Here is a 24319-nt window from a genome sequence, read left to right as displayed (position 1 = left end):
AGAAGTAAAGTTGAAAATGCAGGTGTGAAATGAAGTTGAAAATGCAACTTGAACTTTCAAGATTCAATTCCCTTTACCTCTGCTATCCACATGAATCGAAGGCTTTTGGCAATGGACAGAGAAGTTATTTTTTTGGTTCTTTTTTCTGTACTCTGTAGAGGAATCGACGATTTGGGTTTAATTTGGCGATATGGCTTCATCGTCTTGGGGGATGGCAACGCGTGCAGCTGTGTTTGGGTAGGCCTCGTCAATGGGCTGGGCCGGGTTATCCCGGCCCACATTTAATGGGCTTGGGCTGGATCAGGCCGGGCTTTAAAGAGTAAAGAAAATAACAGGCTGAGTTTTTTTTAGAAAATTCAAAGCCCAAGCCCATCCCATGAGCCAGACTTGAAAAAGCCCATCGGGCCGAGCCAGGCCTAAATAGGCCTACTTCATTTTGTCTTTTTTTATATGGATTTTTTTGTTAATTTTTTTTTCTTTCTATGTTTCCATTTTTTTTCAAAGTTCTCTATTTACATTTGTCTATATGTTTATGTCTCCACTTTTTTCTTTGTTCATAACTTCATAGTTCTCCTTTTCTTTTTTTTTTCCCCATAAATATAAAGATATAGTTATACAACCGCCATATTAATAAACTCATATTTTATCCCATACTTCATTTTTTTTAAGTTCTTACAATGATAATTGATAATAATTTTTTCCATCTTTCATTTAACTTGGGTATATATACATATATATGTATGTATTTATTTATTTATTTATGTATATGTATGTGAGCCCGTGGGCCGGGCTTTTATGGCTGGCTGGGCCTATAAGCAGGGCCAGGCTTTAGACACCTAAGCCCAAGCCCGGTTCACTCAACAACGGGCAGGGCAGAGTCGGGCTTTTTCTTGATGGGCTAGGCGGGCCCCCATCAGCCCATGGGCTCACAAGCCTAAGATGACGCCTACATTTGGGCCCGAATCAAACGTAGCAACCTCCAACTGAACCGCCATGGTGACCTTTTAAATTACTCCACGTCATTAAAAACACCCACATTGACAACGCCACCTCATCACTTAATGAGGTTCCTGACGAACTAAGTGACGGATGATGTTTTATGAAAGGATTCACAAATTTCATGTATTGTTCAAATGGGTCAACAAAGATTGGATATGAGTTTGTAATGACCCCTATAGGTTGAGTTTACTGTAGTTGATCAAATAAAATTATTAGTCTCATTGTGATATTGTTATATTTTGGTGTTGTATTTTGTATATATTTTGTATAGTATTTTGTAAACTTAATTTATAGGGAATTATTTTGTTTGGCATAGCATTACTCTTTTCAATGGGTTAATTATCAGACCTCACACTTCTGCCATTGCAAAACAAAATATTTTTTCTATTGAGACACAACTCATACAAATCTATTTCACATAGTGACCATAATTAAGCCCAAAAAATACGTGACCATAATTAAGTCAAAAAACACGTGACCATAATTAACCAAGTAACACGTCTCATGCATTGCAAAGGTTTCCTTAATCTTAAGAACTATAAAATTTATCATCACGTATGAACGTACATAAGAAGAGGATGTTAGAAAAGCATTCTCATGAGGGCAGCCGGGGAAATGGAAACCCAAATAAAATAACACAAGGCTTTAATTTACAACTTAATTCTGATTTGCCAGGAACACTTCAGGCCAAGGATTGAATGAGAATTTAAGACAGGAGACAATAGAAACCCAAGTGAAAGAAGAAAAAAATAAAATCTAAAATCCTCTGTTTCTATTGATCTGATTATATCGAAATCGAATCAAACTACAGCAGCCATCGACGAAAAAGAACGGATATGATACTGGTATCTCTGTAGATAGAAGATGAAAAAGAAAAAAAAACGTAAAATTCATACATCAGTCAAGATTAAGGAAGATACAATCACAACATATGCCAGAAAAAAGAAAATGGCTATCTGCACGTAGAACTTTGGATTTTCCCTCATGTTTGGGGATGTAACCGCCCTGTAAACCAAGACCACACGTTCTAATTGTTAAAGCTGAAAATAAACAAATGAAATTGAAGAAAACGGAGGATAAAAGAAACTAATTCAGCTCTAGTTCTTGACTATGCTACGGAATTTATGGTTGCAAGAAAATGTTACCTGGCAATGCGCTGAGAAAATCGATGAAAAGGTAAACTCTGAATGAAGACGATGCCTGGCCCGGTTAGAACAGCCGTTACCAGATTGTCACTCTGTGATTTGACAACTGTTAGAAAAACTTGATTCATGGAAATTGGAAACAGAAAGAAATAACATACTTCAGAACTAAGATATAAAATTTGGGGAGGCAGAAAGCATGTTAGATAGGGATTTTCAACATGGAAGTGGGGATCCAATAATAACTTTATTTGCAATAAAAAACACTTTTTCAGCACAGCAATAGTTTGCAACTATACAAGGATCATGCTAATTTGGTTCTCTGTAGTCCAAGCACTTCCTGAATCTTTCTTGTCGCTGGCACTGGCAGCCCACCATATTAATACGAGGAAGTGCTCTGGACCTTTGCGAATGTAATACAAGCCAACTACATGGTAGAAATACAAGCACTAGCAAAAAGAGTGCAAATTTCAAGAAATTGAAGCAACTTACGCCAAACAGTGCTCTTCTCATGGTACCATTGAATTTGATTTGGATATTAACTGTTCCAGTCACGGCAGCTATACAAGACACATCAACAGATAGTACTTCGCCCACCTCAAGATTTTTCTGTACAACTAGCAAAAGGAGAAACCATAAAGACCCTAAGGTTAGTCTGAGGATCATAATTCCCTCAATAACTTAATCCCAACTAATTCAATTTTTCCAAGAAGGGATTGATGTTTTAACTTTATTTTCTCATAATAGAAAAAACAAACTATAAAACAGTATAGTTTAGAATCCAAGGCAACAGGTTAGAGCAAAAACAGAAAGGAGAAAGGTGGAAAAAAAAAGAAAAAAGTAATCTGATTTGGCAAATATATGAACCTGAACATTTAAATTGATATTTAGAAACCAAGAAAACAACTGAACGAGATATGGCAAACACGGCACAACTTGGAAATGAACCACTAAGAAAATTTAAACCTTAGATTGCATAAAATGCCTTCAACTTAATGCTAGAAATAAAAGTTCTCAGCATAATTTGGGGTAGTCCCAAACTCTTAATAGGCTGAATCTGAAATTTGAAGACTTATTATTGCATCAAGAAATGCATACCAGATCCACCTCCAAGTATAAATGCGAGACCTCGGCCAGACAGCTTCTGTCTTAGAAATCCCTATAGTAATATTAACACGGAAGTTAGATAGATAAAGATAATATAAATGGCTCTGACAAATTTGAAAAAAGGAAAAGAGAAATTGGTTGATTGTAGGAGCAAGCAAAGCAAACAAAAAAGAAGCATTTCTGAAACCCCCCCAATATCTCACCTCTGGACCAGGAATAACATTACGTGCCCTTTGATCAATTGTGTTACTGACTTTAACATCACTGACAGAACAAAGGAAAGCATCTGGCTACAAAAGGTAGAAATGAAGTCCCATAAAAAATCCAGTTGATGAACACAAGTATGATTTGATTCTAATAGAAAGCGTGGAGTATCCTAAATTGTGTATTGAAAATTGGGAGAATAACAAAAACTGGCGGGAAACAATTACTCAATGAACCAGAGACAGACAAGTTATATACCTGGCACAAAATCTCTCCACCAAACATAGCCAAATCAATCTGTCGAAAGAAGAAAAGCACAGGTGACCAAAACTAAATTAAGTTATATACCGTGGTTTGATCAAGAGCAACACAAAAAGTAATTTAAATGCCTTATCCACATAAATATGGAATGCTTAAAATCACAAACCGGGAGAACTCTTGCAAGAGTAGGTGCGCCAATCCCAACAAACCCATCACCTTGACCAGCATTACGAAAAGTTATGCTGCTGACTGTCTTCCCAAAAAGCCACTGCCACATGCCTCCTTCATTTTCAGGAACAAAAACATTTTCCATCTCAATCGACCCAGACATGAAGCACATTGAACCTAAAATTTATTCAGTCATCAGTTGCACAGCAATAGTAACAAGAAATTACATGTTCTCTAAGTTCGCAGAAAAAGGACAACTTGATTGTGGCAATTATAATGCACATTATAAAAAGTAAAAGCCCAGGTTTGCAACTTACCAGGCTTCGCAATAACCTTTTCTTCTGGCTTCAACATTATCTGATAACACAAGAATCACCGACAGAAGAAGGTTAGTTAGAAAAAGCAATTTGAAGATGCAGGAGAAAATAGAGAGACACACACAAACACACAATAATATAGGTTGGGATGCTTATAGCATAATATACCTGAACCAGTTGAGCTTCACCACCTAAAATTTGAAAAGGTACCACAGCATCTTGTTGACTCTACAGTACAATATAGAACATTACACAAACATCATAGACTGTTAAGTAAATGCACAATCCAACTTTATTTTGTTCTAAAGCTACACACAATTAAATTCGAACAGAGCAAACCAGATACCATAAATCAGAGTAATGGGCATAAACAAAAGATAACTACCAATAGCCACCAACAATGAGACATTTCAATTCAAAATGTATTATAGATTAGCATGTATCAAAATTACAAAGTTTCTACCAAAAAAAAAAATGGAAATAAGTGAACAAAATCCTCCAAACACGAAAAAAAGAACAAAAAAATAAACGGTTTCTCGCGACAGAAAGTATTCAATTCAAAGTTTGTCTCACTATTCACCAGATTTCCCAGTAGGAGCAATTTTCGGAGACATATTAGGAAGAAATAAAAATCTTAAAGAACATGTATCTTGGTTTACCGCATATGTTAATAACGCTATACAATTAAACATCCAGTCACCATTGTTCTTCATAGTAGTGCTGGTGGTACTTGTAGAAATATAAATGCATAGTTACAGATTCCCCACTGTATGGTACCTTTCTTCAGTTTCTTTTCCCGTTCTTTTCCCAAATCCTATTTCCTCAAAAACATTGTATAGAAGGGATGCGTGATTTACATATAAACTCATTGAAAAGCAAATGCAACATAAACTAGAGTATGCTTCATGTCTCTCATAATAATTGACAAAGTTAACAACGGTAAAGCAGTTCTCTTATAGAAAGCATGCCGATACAAGATTCAAGAAACGAACATAATTGTCAATTTGAATAAAAGTCTTAGCACAAGAATGTCTCAACCAAAATTTGTAAGATTTCCCTCAATTCAACTGCATCATAATCATCATGCACATAATTCCATAAAAGTATTTTGAAAAACCCAACTTGACTAGCACAGACTCCATTATCTCAGATACAGACACAACATGAGTTACATGACTATAAATGTGCAGTTTGTGACTCTGTGCACGGACAACTTTGTTCCTCTGAGTCCAAAAGCATTCAAAGATGCTAATTTATGTTTGATTTCTGGAAATAACAATTTCCCAAAGAGTTCTTTGACACTCCCATGCACCAGTGGTTGGCAATCCGTCAAATAATCCATATGTCCCTGGAGCTAGATGCCCGTCCCAGTGTGCAGTTGAGCTTAGCTTGCCCCAAAGTCAATGAGTTGGTTCCATAACAAGCCACTAACAAGTGGCTGAGTATCTAGGTTTGGGGAAGAAGTTATCGGTTAATGGGGGCGCAATCAAACCATGCATGCAGCAGTATCTATCACCTCACCTGACTTCAATTAATTAGGCACGTCAATGCACCCGACATGTTAATTCCATAATGAACCTCTAACCACCCAAATCTGGATCGCTGAAGTTGGAATATGAGTTTCAAGATCATGCACGTGAGCCATACAGCCAAAGATCAGAACTTTTATCATATCAACATTTCCATGGAGCAAATCCATGCCAATCTACCTTTTCTGGCATTCAACTTATTGTCTACTTGCATTTTATATTTTCCTACTAAACCCGTGTACCCAATCTTCCTAGCCAAAGGCAGACGCATCTACATATCTATATACTGAACACTATCTAAACAATTCTTAAACATTGAATTAGACTTTGCAAGTAAATACGCACAACAGCACAGTTGATACGCACAGATCAATCTTAGCTATTTAACCCCCCCAAAAAAATAACCCTAAAAACCCGAAATAATGAGTTGAAAAATCCAATGCTTCATTCAGTCTCTGCAATTAAGCAATCAACTGAATTGACCCACATAACAGATGCGGACATAAATCAACTGAATTGACCCAGGCTTTCTCGGAAAGCAATCAACTGTCAAATACCAAATTAATGTTCTTTAAAAACACAAAATAAGAACTGTAGAGAGACGGAAAAGAGTACCTGGTACACGTAAGGCTGAAAAGGCGTAGAGAAAAACGGTGCAGCCATGGCGAAACCGCAGAGGAAGATGATCAGCTCTGAATGGACGAAGATCAAGCAGAATTGATGAAATCAAATCCTTCAATTTGGCAATTTCAACAACTGCTCACTACGGCATTTGATTTTGCTCACTGTTTTTTTATTTTACGAACCAAAAACCAATTTCATTTTTCTTCTGGTCTTTTATTTTTCTTTGTTTATTTATACCGCTTTTTTAGGGGTACAGTAATAAATAAATAAATTTCAGTGATGTATCTGCGCCTAACAATACTAGTGCAACAAATTTCAATAACTTGAAGTGACTGAATTAACCTTTTCATGGAAGTTTTATTACGCCTTTGGGTGGAAGCACTCTATAGTTTTGACAGTGGCAATTTTGTCAGTCTGGGTTAGTGGAATGTGCACTCGTTGACTTATCTGACGTGGCGGAGTTTGATAGGATGGAATGACAAATCTCGACGTGTTCACATTTTGCCAGTCGTCCCAACTCTCAACGACACCGTGTGCGGCAAATTGCTATTTTTTTAAATTTAAATTTTTAATAAATTTAGGTTTTAGTCACAAAAAAAATTTCACTTTTGAAAAAAATCAAAGTTTTTAAAAAAAATACAGAAAAACCTCTCAACTTTCAAATCAAAAACATGCAAATATAAAGGATTCCTTATGAAATCCAAAAATAAATAAGGGCAATTTTGTCAATTTTGGTTTCTTTTAAAAAATTTCTCTCTTCTTTGGGTTTTTCCAAAGTTTCCCTTAATTTTTTTTAGTACAACAGATGGTTTAAATTATAAGGGAGATGAATTTCTCACACATACACAAACGATATTATGTTCGAATCTAAAATCTCATGTCTACAAGTTAATGCCTTTTTTTTCACTGGACTAGACTTGTTGACAATTGTAAAGTTAATCTCCTGCCTATTGTAACTTCATATCATATATTCTTATGAGTTATGGCAAGAATGGTGTATAATTGGATTGAATAACCCTTATTTATCGACTCATTAATTGCTTAATACGTGGAGTGATGAAATCTCCACTAACCGACCGTTGTAACCAGTTAGCTTGAGGATAACTCTATTGGGCCTTATGACTTACGTACTGTTTGGGCTTTCAATAGGTGTGTAGGCCCTTGTTTACAAGTCCAATATATGTGTGTCTTTATGTGGACTTAGTCATTCTATAGTATCTCTTAATCGTTGAATTAAATTAACTAATTTGATTTAACATTTAACTAATTTAATCCAACGATGAATTGATAGGACCTCATCTAAGCACCTTAAATAAGACCCTTACTATAGAATTCTACTTATGGAGTGGACATGTGCATCAGATTATATAGAATTCTACTTGTTGGGATATTTATATTGTTATGGCTTGGTTTTTTTTTTAAGTTTTATCCCTTTTTTTATTATTATGAGTTCGCAATCTTAGTTGGGATGTCTATGCTAGAGTTTATTCGATCATGCGTGATCGTTAGTGCAAGAGCACCAGATTGTCTTAATTTTGATGTTAGACCGCTCTGTTATTATAATGTCCCTTTGTGACTAATTTGTATTGGCACTTTATGACTGGTTTGTACTGGCCTTTTATGACTAATGACTTTTTTAACTGAATTATGAATGCAATCCTAAAATTTTTAATATATAAATATATATATACAGAGAGCTTCCATTGAGGGATCCCTCAAATAAGCTTATTTGAGGGACACCCCTTGTAGGCCCCACTCCGGATTGTATTTCACTAATCCAAACCGTCTATTTTGTAGATACTCATTCAAAGATCATCTCTACAAAAAATCACTTGAATCCGATATCATTTGACCACTCAATTAAGTGATTGAAATTTTAGCATTTTCTTGAAGCACCGTGTTCATTGATTTTGTAAGACACAATTGGATGTCGAAACGGTTTCCGATTTGTCTAATTTTTTGTAAGGATGATCTATAAATGAAGACCTAAAAAATAAATGGTTTGGATCATTGGGAAAAAAATTGTAGGGTACCCTAAAGGGCGTCCCTCAAATAAAATTATTTGAGGGATCCCTCAATAGAAGGGGATTGAATATATATATATATATATATATATATCCCAACAAACTCAATGATATTGACAATATTGTTATCATATCATATATTAAATGGAAAGTGTATTTGAAAAGAAAAAATTAAAAAAAATTAAAAAAAAGGAAAGAAGGTAAATCTGATTTGATATCAAAATTTATACAAGAAATCTGATTAGACATTTGACCCGAAAGAAATACAAAAAAAATCTGGATCACCTCCGTAGCATATATTGACCGTTGTGAAGTGTCATAATTGTGAGTTTAAACTCATCTTACAACTCTGTAAATTGAAAGCTGCCATAACACCAATCACAGGTCCAAAGCTCTAAATAAGAGTTGTTTTCAAAGACTAATTGTAAGGTTAAGATGGCGAAAATGCTACCCCAACTCAACTACTTATCATCCTTATTCTACTTGGTTCAGGTATATATATATATATATATATATATATATATATATACCAAGAAAAAGGGGGAACCGTCCGGAGAGATAGCGAGAATGAAGATGAATATGATGATGCAGCAACTTAACTCAACATTCAGACTAATGCAGAAAATAATGCATATATGAAATTAATCAAAATAGAATAATTTTAAAATAGCAACTTTATTATACTCACAGAGGTTGCAACTGCAAACTTCAACACACTTAGACTATTTACAAGCGTGATTTTCTCTAAAGAGTGTTTCGGAGAGAATCTATAAAACTGAAGAAAAGAAAAATTACATTCTACTTACAACTGAGGCCGAAGCCTGAATTTAAAGACAACTTTCAACTATGGTTTACAAAAGCAACTATGGTTGGACAGCTGTAGAAGCACGGGTGTTCAACCTGATTCAACTTTTAGCAACTGTAAAGGTAACTTTGACTTCTGCAGATGCTCTCGGTTACTTTCGGTGATTTGTCAAAAAGCGAACAGTGCTTTGTCTGCTGCTTTTCGGTGATCTGACTAAAGTAAAAGCAGAGATGCTTTGTCTTGCTGCTTTCACGTGATTTGGCATCTTCTTTTGACAGAGTGGTCTGTCGGCAACTACTTTTGACAAATTGGTAACTTCTTTTGACGAGGCTTGCTTGTCGGCAACTGAGGCAATTATGGAGAGGATTCCCCTAGATCATAGGCATCATAGGGGTCCTGGCTGTCATCATACCAAGACTTTGTCTTGGCAGGACTCTGCATGGGCTGGCAACTAGACGATGAGGGGGAATCATTGTCCTTATCATCATCCATTTGAGAGGCCTGGATGATCAGCTGGCGTGCAATTTCCTGGAGCTCAGCTTTAGACTTTCCTTCAACTGATAAGGATGACCTGACTGAGCCTGTAGGAGATACTGGGCGAGGAACTGGCTCCCTGGGGAGGTCATTGTAGACGTATTTGGCAATTCTGTCAACTTCGAACTTGTCCCACCATTTGACTGAGAATTGACGGGCAAATACTCGGGCATCCTTGGTGATGGCGTATGACCATTTAAGGATCCAAGGCACCTTGTATCTGGCAATAAACAACAACTGTTTGGGGAAAAATAAATCAGCTAGAGAGAACTTGGCTTTTTTGGCGTAATGATGGATTAACTCAAGAACTGAGGCTGGTAGAATTTCGTCAACTGGGCCGTGTTTTTCCCACCAATGGAGAAACCAATAGGGAAAGGCACTCTTGAACTTATTATCAAAATTAATAAACCAGGAATGACTAAAATCCTCAGATTGGTGAAGGAAAATAGTATACCAAGCTTCAATATAATCAGAGTAATTATATTGTAATTTTGACTTAAGCATTTTTAACTCATAGGGTCGGCTACTGAAAGATTCTTGGCTTATAATTTTATGAATATACAGGGAGTGAAAAAGAATGGTTTCAGGATGATCCCGATCCTTTATCGGCTTAATTTCAACTGATTGTGTCTCAAGTAATATATCTCTATAGTACTTGAGGGACTTATAAGGACTCTGGGGCATATAATGAAATCCAGGAGGGAAATAGTGTTTGGCAATTTCAACTGGATTTGCATGGATATCATACAAAGATTCAATGACAAATAGATGGGAATTACTCTTAGGCAAATAGGGGGATGACTTTTTATAAACAACTGATGGCCCTGCAGGAATTTCGACTGCAAAGGGGTCATAACTAGAAATTAGGGTGGATTGATAACTGGGGCGAATTTGGCCAACTGTTGATCCTAAAGAGGAAAATCTATTTGCAACTGAAATTGGAGTGGCAACTGGAAGTGGGGGATGACCCGGATATGGAACTATTTGCTTGGGCAACTCTGGCTTGGGTTGACTCATGGAGGAAGGAAGGACTCTGAGCGACTGGGATGACTGGGTTGACTTGGGCGACTTAGGTTGACTGGTTACTGCTTTTTGTTTGTCTTTCTTGGGAGCCATTGTGCATCCTGCAAGAATTCTCTAGTGAGAAAATCAGGAACAGAGTTCTCACTGCCTTTCAAATATTCAATTTCAAAATCAAATATGCTTAAAATGCTTTGCCATCGTGCAAAAATCTGTTTAGATGCAATGTTTTGAACATCTTTTTCTAAAACATGTTTTGCAGACTTGCAATCAACTCGGATTAAAAACTTTTGATTAAGCAAATCATCTTGAAATTTACTAATGCATAATACGATAGCTAATATTTCTTTTTTAATAGTACTATAATTATGTTGCGACTGAGTCCAGGTTCCAGAATGGAATCGAACAATTTGTTCCGGAGAACTTGGACTGACTCTTTGCTTAAGAATGCCACCATAACCAATGTCAGAGGCATCAGTTTCAACTATTTTGAAGGAATCAATTGAGGGAATACCAAGACAGGGAAGTGTCTTGACATGAGACTTAATCTGTTTGACAATTTCTGTATGAGTAGACGACCAAGGAGGAGGGTTACTTTGCAACCTGTCAAATAAGGGCTTACACTGTTTTCTCAAATTTTTGTAAAAATCAGAAATATAATTCAAAGATCCTAAAAATCTCTGAAGCTGACTCTTATCAAGAATTTGATCAGGGAACTTATCAGCAAACTGAATGACTCGATCAATTGGAGATATTTGAGATTGGCATATATTGAAACCAAGAAAACGAATATTGGTTTGAAACAACTTGATCTTTTTGGCAGAAACAACTAAACCATTTTGTTTGACAACTTGAAGGAACTTATTCAAATGTTTCCAATGTTGTTCTATTGACTCAGAAAAGATCAGAACATCATCAATATAGACAATCGAAAACTGGCTATAAGGGTTGAATATATCATTCATGATATTCTGGAATTCACTAGGAGCATTTTTCAATCCAAAGGGCATTACATTCCACTCATAATGACCAAAAGGAGTGACAAATGCAGTCTTATATCTATCTGACTTATCTATTTGGATTTGCCAGAAACCACTTTTCATATCGAACTTTGAATAAACAACTGCTTTTTCTAACCGATTAATGAGATCTCTTTTATTAGGTATGGGATACCTAATCCATTCTAGGACCGCATTAAGAGGCTTGTAATTGATAACTAATCTTGGGACTCCTCTTTCTAATTCAGCATTTTTCTGAACATAAAAAGCAGGACACGACCAGGGAGACTTACTCTTACGAATTATTTTCTTTTGAAGCAACTCTTCAATTTCTTTCTTACAGAACTCCATCATTTCTTGACTCATTTGGATTGGCCTGGCTTTAGTGGGGATATTTTTCTCACTAAAGGTTTTGATATAAGGAAGACGGACAACATGCTGTTTCCTATACCAAAAGGCTGTGGGCAACTCAGAACAAATTTCTTCTTTTAATCTTTGTTCAAATTTTTGAATTTGCAACTGTAAGGACTGACTGGTAAGTTGTTGTTCAACTCTCTTAAATTTAATTTCTTCTTTAAGAAAATTCAACTGGTTAGTTTTCTGGACAACCTGAAGGGACCTAGAGACAGATTGTTTCTGTAGGGCTTTCAGATTATGCAACTCAGGTTTAGAAAGGAAATTAAATTTAACTTTCTCGCCTAACTGGGTAGAGATAACACCATCGTATTCTACCTAGAAGGGATAAAGCAGACTTATAAAAGGTAATCCTAAGATAACCTCATCAGTAATATTTTTAATTAGGACGAATGAAGTTTTAAAACAAACTCTGTTTTGGCAAACATGGGCTTTAGGCAACTCATAATTCAACTGGAGAGATTTTCCTGAAGCAGTGCTTAGGGTTTCTCTAGACTTCTGGTAGTACTTAGTAGGGATTAGACCTTCCTGGATACAGTTAAGGTCAGCTCCTGAATCAAATAAGGCAACTGTGGTAAACTCAAAATCTTTGACAACTATTGTAACTTTCGAATACCATTTTCGGAAATTGGCTTGTTTGATTAAGTTGACAACTGGGGTTTCTTCGTCAGAACCAACAGGGCTGTCTGACTGGCTTTTAGTTTCTAAAGGCATTTTGCCTTTTCCAAGACTTGTTAGGTCTTGCCTGATTGTATGGTTCTCAACCTGCAACTGGTTACTAATTTGTCTTAACTCGGCTAATTCTTGTTTGACTATTTTAACTTCTAACTGGAGGTCTTGTAAGGTAACTTCTTTCTTTCTCTGGGCAAACTTTTCTATAGTAGTGGCTAAACTGACTGGCTGCGGTTTAGGACTACTAGAGCTTTCTTGACCGATGACTTTTCACAATTTTCTCAAATAATCGGACTTTAACTCAGGGTTTTCGACTCGGCTTATTAATTCAATTAACAACTCTTCTTGTTCTTCCTGTTTAGTAAGAACAAAAATGGATTTTAATCTATTACAACATTTATCTGTGCAACCAAATTGGATATCAGGAGAACTAGGCTGGGAATCTGAAACTTGTTCAGAATCATATCCAGAACTGGCAACTAAGGTTTCAGGGCTACTAGTTTCAGAGTCTCGCAACTCTAAAACTTGGATCAACTTTTCTTTCTCTGCTTCTGAGATCTGCAACTGTTTAATAGCATCTTTAACTTTACACTCAGAGGCATAATGACCAAATTTTTGACATTTAAAACATTTAACTTTAGACTTATCGGTTTTGGGTCGACTTTTCTGGGTTTTTCTGGGGGCTTTAGACCAATTTTTCTTTTTAAAACTTTTTCTTTTCTTGTAAAACTCATTATCACTTTTGACAGCAAAATGTTTTCTTTTAGAGGAAAACCGGCGTTTCCTAAGATGACTTGGCTTAGACTTATCTCTTCTGGAGGGAGGAATACTACTGAGACCGTATTGTTCACAGAAGTTTCCTAGTTCATACTTGGCAGACTTCCTATCAGACTGTATTTGCTTACCAATTTTGTAATCAACACACATTTTCATGCCAACTTGATTAATTGTGCTTACTATATTTCCATAAGTTAAACTGTCCCAATCAATATGACCTAATTCATTACTGAGGGTAGTTCGGATTTTATGGGCAAATAGGTTTGGCAAACCATTAACAAATTTTTCTTTCCAGAATGGTTGATTACTGTCGTCTCTAAGCATAACCCTAGAGATGAAGACATCCTTATACCATCTGAAATCTGACAACTTTGGACATCTAAGATTACTCAATTGATCATGGATCCTAGTAGTTTGATTACTAGGGGTTCCTATGAAATGGTCAATTATGGTGTAAAACAGAGTGTTGACACCGTCTTCTATACCTTGACCTAAACGTTCGTCAAATATAGGGAGACCATCATCATTAAGTTTTACAGCAAAGGTTATTCGGCTTTTAGACTCAGGACTCAGATGTTTATCCCACCAACTTCTGAGAGTACCGGTGAAACCAGTAACTAGCAGAGGGACAATTTCAGACTGTCTGAAACTGTGATTGGTGATATAACTATTGGCAACCATAGACATATGTTGTAACTTATTCAGGATTTCTTGCTCAGAAAGACCATCAATATTCCATTCATATAATTTGTCGGAAGAAACAGAAAACTGGGTTTGCAAGTTTCTTTCTTCAAATTGAATGTCTGGAGGTGTTGGTCTGGGATACCAATTTTTGGTCAGACTACTGGGGCTGACAAACTTTTCTAATTTCTTAACTTTGGGTTCAACTTGGATTTCTAAATTTTGAAAGGCTTTTTCAATTTTAGAAATATTACTTGTTTCTGATGACTCAGACTCAGAAGTGTTTTCTTCTGCAAAAGCATCTAGTGTTTTAAGACCAGATTTCTCAGTTTTCTCAACTTTTGCAGGGGTCAACTGGGCTAACATGTCTTCTATTTTCTTCATTGTTGGTGTGATCTTAAGAGTCGGGCTTGACCTAAGATCCTGGAACTGGACAATTGGTTTTTCAACTTTCTTTTTAGACTCTACGTCTGTGGAACTTATCTTATCAATTTTAGTTTCAATTGTATCTAACTGTTTTCCTATAACGATTAGACTCTGGTTGGTATAATTATTTTGCTCAAGAATACTTCTATTACTGTCACTGCTTTCAAAGGTTTTGAAAGGAGTAGCAGGAATAAGAGTATCTTTATGCTCAATAATTATGGTTTCTACTGGAGGATGGCTAGACTCAACGACAGACTTATCTGCCATTTTTCATTTTTGCTGAGTTAAGGTTTTTAACTCATCATTTGACATATAACGGCTTTCAACAAAATCAAGGTAGAAAATTTCAACTTGGGCGGACCGCATGTAATCTTTCCATTCACTAAAGATTTCTAGGCGGCGTTGAGCTTCTGGATAGGCTTGGTGATAACTATCTCGTCTAGACTGATTCTCAGGGGCTTTGAGATGTTTGTTTAGACGTGACCAATTAATTTTAAATTTTCTATTAAGGGTTCTTAACTGGTTATCAACTGTGGCGTAGTTTTCAACTACAAAGTCAGACTGGGTAGGTGACTCAGGGGATTCTGACTTTTCGTCAACTGGAACCTTGCCATAGCAGGGCTAGGTTACCTGAGAGGATCTTCTCAGGGACTCAAGTTTCAAATCTATCATTGTTTTTTCTAACTCTAGGTCTCGTTCTAGAGTAGAGGAAGAGGCAGTAAAGGAATGCCGAGCAGGGGCATGCCTTTGAGACTGACCAGGAGTTGGCAACTGGTGTAACTGGACATTAGACTTTCTTAGAGGCTGGTTATCAAATCTAATCTTAACCGTGCCATCTAAATATTGTTGGATGTAGTCTAAATTGTTTAGACTACGTTGGATCGAAGCTGGTTGGCTCTCGGTAACTAGGGTCCAATCTGTTGGAAGGGCAACTTCTGACCATTTAATGGTCTGGGGAACTTGTATATGGGCGTCTGAGGTATGACTCTGGATCAGGACTGTCTGATCCTTTGGGCTTTTGTTTAAGGCCTGGAAGTTCATATTTGTTCCTGTGACCTTATAATAAATTCTATAAACTAAGGCTAAAGGTTGGGTTCCTGGGAGGACATTATAACCTTCAGTCTTAATATTGAGAGTTAGGGTTCTCAATATATGTGGATCACTAAGGCTTACAGTGAAGTCTGGGTAACAATCAAAATGAACTGGACCGTTACACAAACTGGACTCAATAACTCCTAGCGTACTGTCACTGAACGCGGTGAACCGGGCATCGCGTAAACAGAGCAGAATGGAGGCTTTCAATCCTAACCTGGTTAGGGGCTTAACTGCAACTTGAACAAGACCAATATGAAGGAAATTGTTTCCATCTGTCTTGTGCTTTTTAATTGACTCAAGATTAAGCAACTGGCAAGTTTCGTGTTCTTTACTAAGAGCGTAAACTTGTTCAACTGTTTTGACATGTGTGGTGCTATTAAAACTGGAAGGCAACCAATGTTTCTTATAGATTTTTTGACTCGGGACTTTAGGTATATTCCAATCTCTAAAGTCTAATTGTTCTTTGCAACTAGAATCATATTCAAATTGCTCTTCATTAACTATCTCAGGGAGTCGACTTATACTGGTTTTAGAACTGCTTGACTTACAGGAATTTGACCTAAGAAAACGACTCATGGCTACTCAAGTGTTTGACTCTTGCAGACTGAAGAAGAAGATAAACAGGGACTTCCTAGACTCACCGTTTACTCTACAAATAACCTATTAACCTTTCTCAATTTTCTGTCTCCTGCCCAGCACAAACGCCCTACCCTCGGGACTTACAGATCTAGCAAAAAGGACTCACGGGTCAGACCTTAGAGAAAGATGAACAGACAACTTGGAGAATAAAAGAAAAGAAAAAGAAGAAGATGAAACCTTCTACTCAGATGCTTAAACCAGCCACTTGGGCGGGAATGAGTAGCAGACTTAGACAAAGACCGTAACTCTTACGGCTCTGATACCAAGAAAAAGGGGGAACCGTCCGTAGAGATAGCGAGAATGAAGATGAATATGATGATGCAGCAACTTAACTCAACATTCAGACTAATGCAGAAAATAATGCATATATGAAATTAATCAAAATAGAATAATTTTAAAATAGCAACTTTATTATACTCACAGAGGTTAATTTTTCTTTTCTTCAGTTTTATAGATTCTCTCTGAAACACTCTTTAGAGAAAATCACGCTTGTAAATAGTCTAAGTGTGTTGAAGTTTGCAGTTGCAACTTCTGTGAGTATAATAAAGTTGCTATTTTAAAATTATTCTATTTTGATTAATGCATATATATATATTTGTAAATCTCCATGTATATCAATTGGCCTAACTAACTCAAGTTTTTATTGACTATCGTGTTGGTGGTTTTTAATTAGTGATGTTCACCAAAGTGATTATCAAACGAAGTAACTCAATCATCAGACTCGTATCCAGCCTCTCGTCCCTCGGTCTCGGTGCTCGGTCTAGGAGAAGAGAAAGACTCGGATCCAGGTAAGTATGAATGAAGTTTCCAGTAGACTCAAATTTTGGTCTCTAAATAATGTGGCAAATACATACACTCCCTACCGTGGCGAAGCTAGAATTTTATGTGTGGGGGCTTCTTACAAATTATAAAGAATCAAAAGTTCGAACTCACAATACATACAAAAAATAGTATATATATATATCACATATGTCAAGAATTATATTGCTTATTTATTGCAATCATAATTGTCCTCGACAAAGGGATAGACAAATACATTTTAAGCAAGAAAAATTGTAAGAGATAGACAAATAGTAGCGATTTAGTAAATATCTTTACAGCTTTTTCCCCCATTAAACCCAATAGAAAGAAAAAATCAAAATTTCACAAACTAAAAAAAAAACCTTTGGTCCCTTCATGTATTCAAATCATACATGAAAAAATGTTTTATGTAAAAATATTGGCTAAATATGAAAAATGATTTTTCGAAATAATCATTTTCTCAAGATAATTTTTGGTGGCTTTTATTCCTTACACATCAAATAAGAAAACTTGATTTTATGGGATTTTAGTATAAAGTATATACTGACTTAATGAGCCATCATTTTAGCCTAAATTGTATTTTGCACTAAAATCGATTTTTCATATTTTGATTTGGTGGAAATTTAATTTTCTAGTATTTTTATTTGAATCCAAATAGGAGGTACTTCCTTATGTACATTGTAAACTTAAGTAAATTGAGTAATATAAAAATAAATTAAAGTAAAAGGACTAAGACATATTATTTTTAAAATATAAAAAAACTTGAGTGGGAGCTCGGGACCACACTGGTCCCAGTGTGGCTCCGCTCCTGCTCCCTAATATAATGTCTTGTTTGATTAATATGAATGTGATTTCAAGTGGACCCAAATCTAATGAGTAAAACATTATATCATCATATTCACCTGAGTATGACATTCCTCTAACTTTGTGTCATGGTAATTTTGTACAATTCATTGTTTTTATTTTCTAGTTCAGAATATGAATTTTATTATTTTGTAATCGTTGACATGTTTTTTTTTCGTAGCTAATAATATGGGGGTGACGGCAGTGGAGAATAGGTGCAGAAAGGTGTTGTGTGATGTATCTTGCAGCAAACAAAGCCATGACAAAAATTGCAATACGAAATGTTTTGAGATTGATTCCCAAGCCGACTCATATTGCGACATATAGGCCTCTGGACAAACAAAGTGTAAATATTTTTGTGTATGCATCTTGCCTTTCTAGATGATTTGCTACTTCTTGTGTGGCTATCCATTGAATAAATAAATAAATAACATTTACTTCTTCTTTTTTTCTGCATGATATAATCAATGCTCATCGTACCTCTTTCTTTTCGAAAAAGTAATGAAACTTCCATTCAACTATAGTTGAAAGGAAATAAGTCTCGGCGGGCACTAAAGGGGAAGCTTGGAGACCAGAGCTGGTCTTAAACTCTCAAAGGTCTAGGGCGAAAATCTAAAGTGTGCCCATGTATATGCATTAATAACTAAAATTGTAGTTTTTTTTTAATAAACTAAGCATTGATTTTTTTAAGAAAATATTTTTCTAAAAATATTTTTAAGACTTTGAGCTATATCTTATTTTTCTTTTTTGTCTTTATCAAATTTCCAGAGTTTAAAATTTTTATATTAAACAGAACTAATGATAATAAAAATCTAAACAATCACCACAACAAGTTAGAGGCAAATAGAAATAAAGAAATTAAAAATATGATCAATCACATTCAAGCATGAAACTTTCAACTCTAATAATTTAACTAATAAACAGATAACAATATAACACCTGGGTTTGGAGCATATTTTTCCCTTCAAATATAATCACATAAAACTAAACGAACGTTTTGATACCTCTTCAAAAATCCAAATTGCAAAATTTCAATTAGTACAATCCTTCATTCAATTGTGCTCTCTTCAAGATGGCCAAGACCCATATAAGAAATACCATTTCGACCCAAAAAAAGATAAAAGAAAGACCAGTTCCTTTTTAAAGTATTTTTTTACTTTGGCTTTGACTGCTGGTTGAAACCCACAGATTGATGAATCAATCACTTTGATTTTGCCCAATAGGTTATCAATTCTTGTTTGGGCCAAAATCTTACGCACCCAGCCCAACGCTACAGAGTCCAGAATAACAAAGACAAAAACGCTGGGCCCGAGAAGTCTGGACTCTGAAAATAAACATGAATCAAAGGTCCAAAATCCAACAAAAAGCCCAGCCCAGAACCTATCTCAAGCTTGGACTCGAAGAAACTAAATTGGGCTTGGCATGATCAAAGTAAAAAGTGGAAACTCAAAAAGAAACAGACCCACGTGATTTTTTTTCTCTGACTTGGAAAAGTCAGCAATTTCAACTGGGTTGATAAGAATTGATAAGGGAAGGCAAAAGAGGAGACATCTCTGAATCTCTGCCACCAGAAGATCAAAACCCTTTTATATATTCAGAGATATTGTTTCTACTCCAAAAAAAGGCACCATCTTTCAAGGGATACGTAGGCTATGTTCTCAAAAAGAGATAAACAAGAAACAGGGAGTTGTTTACACTAGAAAATCAAACTAACCATCACAGTTTGATCTCTCACAAGGGGTAGTTGGAATTAAAGAGGGGTTAGGTCCTCTTTTCAAAAAAACAGAGAAGTGATTGTCTTAAGAAATGACCATTGAGAGCTAATCTGTCAGAATTGATAAAATCCTTTCTTCTTTGCATTTAAAAAATAAAAGATCTTTTGAGAATTTTGCCGCCCATTATTAAAAGAAAGAAACCCTACTCCAAAACATTTCTTATAAATATAAGAGGAGGTGAACAGGGCAAAGGACAACACTCATTTTTCAACAATCAATTAAACAATCAAAAATCAACCAAAGGCGAAAAACTCAAAATGATCACTTGATCACTGAGCCACAAAAGAAGCCAGCTATAGATCAGAACTTCCAAAGTTCAGACTTAGGGAAATAAGTCATTCAAAACGAGACTTCTCTCTCATTACAAATTTGGTTTAGCAAAAGCCAAGACAAGCAGAATTTGAGTTTTCACAAATATGAAAACCTCAACAAATTTTACAGTGCAGTTCCAACTTATTAAGTCCTCAAGTCTAGCCACTTCTGCCCCTTCAGATTGAAGAAGCCGCAGTTCTGCCCGCTCAAAAGCCTCCCAAGGCTTGAAGTAGATTAAAGCTCTGCCAAAATTGAACTTTGGTATCGATTTACAGCTGAAGCTAAGCAGTTGAAGTTGTTGATAGCTTAGTCCAGCACAGACATACTCAGTCCAGCCCGGATCAGAAGTTTCTACCCTGGCAGAAATGGGATTCCAGCCATCTTTTTGTCTTTCTAGAGTTGATTTCTCCCTTCTTAATTTTGTAAAAGACAGTTTTGCCTAAAACAGTCCACTTTATTATCATCTATTCTGGCCAGAACTACCACTTTTATACCGTGTTAAATTATGAAGTCCTCACCAATCTGAGGCAGGAAAAGAACTTACTTAGGAGATATTCCTCAACCAAATTCACAATCGCTTGTTTAGACATCAGTAACTTGGGGCGCAAGTTATCTGTTTCAAAAAAGTCTACTAGAATTTTTTATTGCTAGCAGTGGCATGCTCGCACACCAAAGAAAGTTGGCTTGTTGACCAGTCAATGGTTTTCAAGGCAATTGGGAACTTTGCCCTTTCATCACAGGAATAAAAACAAAACGGGTGAACAATTTGGCACGCCAGGTGGGATTTCTCAGTATACATACTCCGACAGAGATTTTCTCAAGTATATGAATATTGGAAGCCCTAGCCAGAACCCACGCCACGCCATGGAAAGAAATCAGGTAGTTCTCCGAGAAGGATTAAAGTCAAAAGAAAGTGATGCCAGATACTCAGCTCATGACAACACCGGAAGCAGACGTTCCAGGACCGGCTCCAGGAGGTTGAATCAGATACAGGAAGTTGTGTTCCAACAGGAGGCTACAGCACAAATGAGCCAGGATACTCTGAACAACATGGCAGCCATGATGTAATGGCAAGTTAACAGACAGTTTAGGAAGGACTGAGAGGCTGCCATGGCCAGAATTCCAAACCCAGATGTTGTAGTCTAACAGCTAAACCTCCCTTATGGCCCTCCACCAGGATTGGCTTGGCCATACCAAGAGAATCCTCTTATTGCACAGATAGCTGGAGTACAAGGGCATGGAGAGATCCGAGATGGACAGAGAGGAAGAGCCCTTCCCGACCAAGAGCATGAGGGTCCAATCAGCCCAGAAGGCCCTGCACCGGTTCAGGTTTGTCAAAATCAGCCAGAACCTCCACCTATTCCACAACCCATGGCCCCACGTGATCAGCCCCTGGCACTTCTGCCTGAGGCACAAGCCGTTTTGCCTTACAGACCCAGAAGGATGGATCCCAATCCATTCCCTCCACCAGTAAGAGGCAGAAGAGGCAGATGGGGGATTAACCCCTTTGCCAACAATGACAGGAACAGACCAGGAGCAAATTGGAGAAACCATCTAGATTTTGAAGAAGAAGAAGAACACAGAGAGGAAGTTCTGCCCAGGCTATACAGAATGGAGTACGGGATTCAACACATCCAGCCAGAACAGGGACGAAATCTACACCCTGTCAATGCTTTAAATGACATGGGGGCACTATAGAGAATGATCAGGGAGATGATGAAGCCTGAAGCCAGAGGAGGAGAGAGACCCACTTACAGAAAGCCATATCTAGCTTATATTGATCAAATACCTCAATCCTAGGGTTTCAAGGTGCCAAACTTCACCTTGTTCAACGGAGAAGATCCCCATGCTTCATCAGTGGGGCATATAGGCAGATTTTCTGTCCAGTGCATAGCCATATAAAATAACCCTCTGTTAAAGACTTTTTGGAAATTCTCTCTCTGTACACCAGTCTACCAGCTAACTCTGTTCAAACCTGGGAGCAAATGGAAAATGTTTTCCATGACTACTATTTCAGGATCCAGCCAGAAGTCACCATCAGTGATCTTGCTGCCCTCAAACAGAGTGAAGATAAACCTGCTCAAGACTTCATAACCAGGTTCAGAAAGCTCAAAATAAAGTGCTGAATCCCTATGGAAGATAGGCACTTCATCCAGATGGCTCAAGCCGCCCTTAAAATCTCTCTGAGAAAAAGATTTGATGGGATGCTGTTTGGAGATCTGGCAGATAAAGCATCTAAGTATGAGGAGTTGCTTAAGGAAGAACAATAGAAGAGAAACTTTTCCAAGAGCACATACTATAAAACCCCTTCCTCTTCAACCCATCTGGTTGAGGTGGAATCAGAGGAAGACACATAAGACTCGGAGGAAAGAGAAATTGTAGTGGTAGAAATGGCAAAGTTGAAATATCTCATCAGCTGCAAGGCTCTTACAAAGCCACCAAAGGATCAGAAGCTGACACCATTCACAGGACGGTTTGTTCCAAACAAACCAACACAAAACAATGTATATTCCTTTGATCTAACCAAGGTTGATGCTTTGTTTGATGAGATGTTACTACATAAGGCAATAGAGACACCCCACAAGTTGCCCAAGCCAAAAGAACTTAAGGGCAGACAGTATTGCAAGTGGCATAACTCTTGGATCATTCCACCAATAGTTGTGTTGTTTTCAGGGATGTCATACGGGAAGGAATAATAGCAAGAAGACTAAAACTGGCGGAGAAACTTCCATCAGTTACAACGGATCCCTTTCCCCAGCCACAAGTCAACATGGTCAACTTAAATTGGCCAGAATAGAAGAGAAGTCAACGACAGAAGCTAGCTCCAGCAGAGGCAAAAGAGTCACGAGGGAGGCTAATCAAAGGCCAAAGGCAACTATCTCAGCTGGGGTAGTATTGTGCAGCAAGTGCAAGTGTGAGAGTGAGTTAGAAGTGACTTTGGACATGCAGAATCAGCCCACACCCAGCGTGTTTGACAGGATTGGAGCATCATACCAACATAGTCCAGTTTCGGTCCCATCTAAAGATAGAGCCAAACAAAGGGACTATCTTAGGCCTGCTCAGCACAATAAGAGAATGGTAGAGCAGCCAAAGTAAGAAATACCAATCAAGATGCCCGGGAATGAAAAGCCCTTGACAACCATCATAGAAGGCAGATGGTATTCTATTGGAAAGAGCGGTAGACCGACTCTGGAGTTAACCAGAACTCAGAAAAGGAAAATTCAAAGGCAGTACTGCACCTTCCTCAAGAACAGGAATGACACACAGGCACTGCCAGGAACCAGTTCTGCCAGAGGAGGGAAGAGTCCAGAAATAGCTCCTCAGGCAGAACAAACAACCTGTCAGCCACAGAAGATGATAAAGGCAGAATCTCCAGGCATACCTTCTACCCATCCTACCTCATCCCCAATCAATAGGCTTGAGCCTTCACAAATACGAGGTGAATCCGAACCTATTCTAGTTGAAGGATAAGAAGACTGGACTGAAGAGTATAAAGATGAGCAGTTGGACTACGAGCCTTCTACAGATGACCAGACTAGGCTCCTCGAACAGGAAGACTGGACAGAAGAATATGGGGAAGAATAGATGGAGTATGACGGAGAGCTAGATGAAGAAACTGAAGCTTTCGGTGCAGAATTAGAAAGCCTTTTGTAGAGTGATCTAGGTATCAACATGGTGTTCATCTTGCCAGAGAAATTCAAGGCAGCAAAAGGACAAGAAAACACTCTGGAAGGAGACATGTTTTCTCAGGAAAGCTTTGAGTACAGGTTGGCAGAGGTAGAGGAAGCACCAGAACAACAAACACCTATTGAAGACAGGCAGAACTGCCATGAAAATGGCTGCAGAGCAGCTTTGTTTCTCCAAATCGACCAAGGAGATGGCTAATTACCTCATACCTCTGTACATAACAGCAAACTTTGAGGGTGTTCCTATTCCCAAAGTCATGATAGATGAAGGTGCAACCATTAATCTTCTACCTCACAGATTGTTGAGCAAGATGGGCAGAACATAGAAGGATTTAATCCCAACACGCTTAACTGTCACCCACTTTGCTGGAGGCATCACTAAAACTCATGGAATCCTAGATGTGGATGTCATAGTTGGAACCAAAGAACTGAAGATTGCATTCTTTGTGGTAGACACCACTTCTAC

At 37.3% G+C, this 24319-nt stretch overlaps 1 protein-coding gene across 1 annotated transcript; it reads right to left on the bottom strand.

The window, feature by feature from the left end:
* LOC18775878 lies at window positions 1598-6578 on the bottom strand. The gene is made up of 10 exons (XM_007209388.2): window positions 6343-6578; window positions 4367-4426; window positions 4199-4238; window positions 3880-4058; window positions 3711-3749; window positions 3452-3538; window positions 3240-3300; window positions 2634-2758; window positions 2145-2236; window positions 1598-2004 (listed from the first exon to the last, which is right to left on the bottom strand). The coding sequence occupies exons 1-10, from the start codon at window positions 6388-6390 to the stop codon at window positions 1890-1892; spliced, it is 846 nt and encodes a 281-aa protein (XP_007209450.1). The 5' UTR covers window positions 6391-6578; the 3' UTR covers window positions 1598-1889.

This window comes from Prunus persica, chromosome G5, assembly GCF_000346465.2.
Source record: "Prunus persica cultivar Lovell chromosome G5, Prunus_persica_NCBIv2, whole genome shotgun sequence".
In the NCBI taxonomy this organism is placed as follows: domain Eukaryota; kingdom Viridiplantae; phylum Streptophyta; class Magnoliopsida; order Rosales; family Rosaceae; genus Prunus; species Prunus persica.
Note: the sequence above shows the minus strand (reverse complement) of the source record. Positions and strands in the feature narration are given on the sequence as shown.

Bases quoted from the DNA above. Each gene is read 5' to 3' on its own strand.
- LOC18775878 (XM_007209388.2), bottom strand. From the start codon at position 6,390: ATGGCTGCACCGTTTTTCTCTACGCCTTTTCAGCCTTACGTGTACCAG. The intron at 3,750-3,879 runs GTTTGTGATTTT...TTCTTTCGACAG, and splicing joins CTCTTGCAAGAGTTCTCCCG to ATTGATTTGGCTATGTTTGG. The intron at 3,539-3,710 runs GTATATAACTTG...TACCTTTTGTAG, and splicing joins GTGGAGAGATTTTGTGCCAG to CCAGATGCTTTCCTTTGTTC.